We start from the raw sequence: 4097 nt of genomic DNA on the forward strand, positions 1-4097 counted from the left end.
CGGGGTCCTGGCAGGGGCGGCCCGGCGCCCGCCCGGCCGGGCGAAGGGTGACAGGCCCGCTGCCGGGGAAGCCGTCCCCGCTGCGCGCCCGGAGCCTCACACTTACCAAGATCCGCTTGAACAGCGCGTTCTCCTTGGGCGGGAGGCTCACGGCCGGCATCGTTCCGGCTCCTCCCGCTGCTCCCGCCACCACCCGGTTCGGTCAGTCCGTTTGTCCGACCGCCGCCACTGCCGTTCCCTAGGCTCCTTCAGCCTTGAATACCCCGATCTACCGCCACCACCAGGCCTCGGGTGTCGCTGCGTAGCCTTTCCGGGACACCCCCTTCTCTTCCTTGTCTTTTTTCCTTTCTCACTTAACGCTGCCGCCGCCTCCCCCCCACGGGTCTCCGTCGGCGGTTCACGTGGTAACTGAACAGACCGACAGAGGCAGCCAAAATGGCGGACGCAGAGGGCTTTCCCACCCGGGTCACACCTCCTACCGCGCAGGCGCGATGACCTTCTTTCCCCACCCTCCGCCGCGGAGCTTGCCGGGAACACGGAGGCTGCGAGGCCCGCCCCAGCAGAGGCTCCAGGTCCGCCCCGCCTATTGCTTCCAGCGCTGCGCGCCTCCGAAGCCCCGGGGTAGGGGCGGGAGTAGCCAGCTATGCCCTCCTCCGCTGCCTCCTCGAGAGTCGCTTTTCTGCTCTTTCTTGTTGGACTGGCTTTTCATTCAGTGGGTAGACGTTCCCGGACTGTGACCCTGAAATAGTAGCTTGCAGTTGTACGTGTGCAAGGAGCGTTGTATTGGCTCGCGGCCTGAGTGCTTAATGGAGGAGCAGAAGCGGAGGGGAAAAGAGAAAGTGTTCGCCGCGGTGGGAACTTGTGAACAGATCCGGAGAGGAAGGGGCTTTTTTTTTGAGTTTGCAATGCATGAAAGAGCTTGACCTATTAAGTGGGCCTGGCTGGCTGGGGCATCGGTGACTATTGCCTGGAAAGGTCGTTAGCCACTTCCAAGGTGACATATTCGTACTGCCGGAGGAGCCTGTGGCGGATGAAGTGTGTGATGTTACTTCACTGGTGAGGTCACACAATACAGGGTCGGGTCACCTTGGTGTAGTGCACCAAGAAGTTCAGGGGACCCATCACCAGAATTCCTCAAATCTCAGAAGCCAAACAGTACTGGAGGGAACTTTCCACCGGGCCAGGTTAGACTGATCTGAACAGGACACCTTCCACATATAGGAGTCCTTTCATTAATAGCTGACAGTAAAGCTTTTTCAAATCGGCATTCCAGTGATGATCTAAAATTTTTCAAGTCATATGAGGCATTTTGGACTGGGCACGTAGCTCAGCGGTACAAGTGCCTGCCTAGCAAGCGCAGGCCCTGAGTTTGATTCCTGGTACCAAAAAAAAAAAAAAAAAAAAAAGGTGAAAGAAAGAAAGAAAAAAAGCCGGCCGTGGTGGTGCACGCCTGTAATCCCAGCACTCAGGAGGCTGAGGCAGGAGGATCGTGAGTTAAAGACGTGCCTGGGCTACAAAGTGAGCTTAAGGCCAGCCTGAACTGCATAGGGAGACCCTGCCTCAAAAAGACAAAAAAAAAAAAAGGCATTTTACCCTTGAGTATCTTCCCCAAAGCCAGAATAATCGGTAGCATTCTTTGCATAATGAGTCATTACACCCAATGTGCAGTGGTTTTAAATATGGATACTGTATAGTTTTCAATTTTTTTTTTTTCAAATTCTTATTTAACCCTCTGCAAAATTTACTGGCCCCGAGAGGCCTTTCAACCATCTGAACTGTTAAAGACACCCCCCCCCAAATTGTAACTACAGATGATAATTTTCGCTTAGCCACTAAATTGAGTTTCCAAATCTCTGGTTTCCTATCCAAAAATCCTGACAGCAATATTATATGCTGTTGCTTTCTATTAAAATTCTACAGGTCAAAAAAAAATATTAAAACATTTTAAAAATTCGACAGGTCCAACTGAGGACCAGGAGGAGGACCAACCTCCTCTTGTAGCTGTAAGTCTAAAACAACAACAAAAATCCCAGAAGGGCAAAATATTGAAATTAAGTCCAGGTGAAAAATAGACTTCTTTCATGTTGTTTTGCTACAAAATGTAAATAATCACTAATATGTAGATGTTTCAATAAAGAATATCTTACATACATAGAGACATTTCACTATGTATTCCTTGTGTAGAATTGAAGTTAGGTGGTTTTGTTTTTTGGAGGAAGTTGATTGTGTGTGTGTGTGTGTGTGTGTGTGTGTGTGTGTGTGCTGAGGCTTGAACCCAGGCCCTTGCACATGCTAGGCAAGTTCTGTACTACTGAGTTACATCCTCAGTCCTGGAGGAAACATTCGGACCAGAGGGAGTTGTGAATGGGTGTATGTGGTGGGATGAATGAAGTAATTGTGCTCGTCAGCATCATTTAGCTTTGGATATGGACTTACTGGAAGTTCCTGGAAGCCCAGGTGCTATTCACAGAGTAACTCAAATGAAATCTCTATCTGTCAAATAGTGCTGATTAGAATAGACATTGTAGGGCTGGGGATATAGCTCAGTGGCACAAGAGCTTGCCTGGCAAGCCTGAGGTCATGAGTTCGATTCCTGGTACCAAAAAAAAAGAATAGACAGGGGCTGGGGATTTAGCTCAGCAGCAAAAGCGCCTGCCTGGCAAGCGCAAGGTCGTGAGTTCGGTTCCCGGTACCGGAGAAAAACAAAAAAAAACAAACAAAAAAGAATAGACACTGTATTGTTGAGTTTAGGCTCTCAAGTCACTGGCCAGTCCAACTAGTCTCTATGGGTGCATTTGAGCTTGGAAGTGAGTCAGATAAATGTTGAAATGAGGCAACTATTCACTAAGTCTTAAAAGTTGTTAATTTTTTTTTCTTCCAGTACCGGGAATCAAAATCATGACCTTGTGCTTGCCAGGCAGGCTCTGTGCCACTGAGCTAAATCCCCAGCCCCGATAATTATTTGTTATCAGCCAAGAATTGACCTTGCCCAAATTACTAGACCTTGTTGGCTCCTCTAAGCAGACACTCAACTTCTGGTAGAAATCACTAACTGTTTAGAAGTTCAGAAATATGCTTCCCCTTAGGGAAAAATAGAACATTATTTACAGGAGGGATTATGTACGGGACTCTAAAAGAACATTCTATATCCAAGAAAGCCAGGAGATGTGAGCTGAGTGAGGTGTTTCCTAGTAGAAAAATATAGGAGTAAAACTTTGTATTTCTACCTGCTAACTGAAATCCTCTCTCTCCTCAGCTGGGTCGTGAATATGGTTTTTACAGTCACATTCAGGAAATGGCTTAAGTGAATGTTACGGAGCAACTTCTCCCAACTATAACGACTAGTTCCTGGCTGGAATTGCTTTATCAGGGTTCTTCAGGATGGAATTTCACCTACAGCTGCCTCCACTGAGTATAGAGTTCCACAGTTCAAACATGCTGAGGGGACTGTGCTTATATTTCATCACTTTCCCAAAATATACACGAGTAAAAGGATATGGCCACCAAAACTCTGAAACAGAACGAAATGGACTTTCCCAGCGGAAGTCCTGAAATGTGTAATTTACTCACTGGTTCTGTGTGCTCTGACTAACAGCGGCTCCTGTTGCAACTTGTTGGAGACTAGCAAAAGCCTTGTCAGAACAAGCTTCCCAGGGATGTTGCAAGGATATACAGCTGACCGGTGCTGAGTGGACAGGACATGGAGAACCAGCAACTGACTCAGCACCTTAGCTGGGTGGTTTGCCTACTTCAGCATAAGTCCAGGAACTTAACCTAGGTTATAGACTCTAAAGTGACTCAATTTAGCAACCTATCGAGCCATCATTTTCATTTTAAAATGAAGCAGAAGCATAGTACAATTACTTTACTCTTTGTTCAATAATTTTTGGTTTAAAAAAAATTTAATGGCATTGCTAAAAAATTAGAGAAACAAAGTTTTGCTAACATGTATTTCGCTTCTGGAAAATGAAACTAAATGGCACTAGGTTTAAAGAAATGGCTTTAGCCAGGCGTTGTGGAACATGCCTGTAATCCCAGCACTCGGGAGGCTGAGGCAGGAGGATGGTTGTGAGTTTGAGACCAGCCTGGGCTACAAA

General features: G+C 47.2%; 1 protein-coding gene across 6 annotated transcripts in view; it reads right to left on the bottom strand.

The window, feature by feature from the left end:
• Positions 1 to 436, bottom strand: part of Naa15 (N(alpha)-acetyltransferase 15, NatA auxiliary subunit) — a 93388-nt gene extending 92952 nt beyond the window's left edge. For 4 of the 6 annotated variants that reach the window (XM_013515313.1, XM_013515312.1, XM_013515314.1 and 1 more), the window contains exon 1: positions 107 to 436. In XM_013515313.1, the coding sequence (XP_013370767.1) occupies positions 107 to 160 (54 nt within the window). In that variant the 5' untranslated portion in view covers positions 161 to 436. The remainder of the gene's footprint in view (positions 1 to 106) is intronic. The other 2 variants (XM_005386690.2, XM_005386689.2) reach the window with 1 other exon arrangement.
• Positions 437 to 4097: the final 3661 nt, after the last annotated feature.

Source organism: Chinchilla lanigera, unplaced genomic scaffold (assembly GCF_000276665.1).
Source record: "Chinchilla lanigera isolate Chin_1 unplaced genomic scaffold, ChiLan1.0 scaffold00027, whole genome shotgun sequence".
Lineage (NCBI taxonomy): Eukaryota > Metazoa > Chordata > Mammalia > Rodentia > Chinchillidae > Chinchilla > Chinchilla lanigera.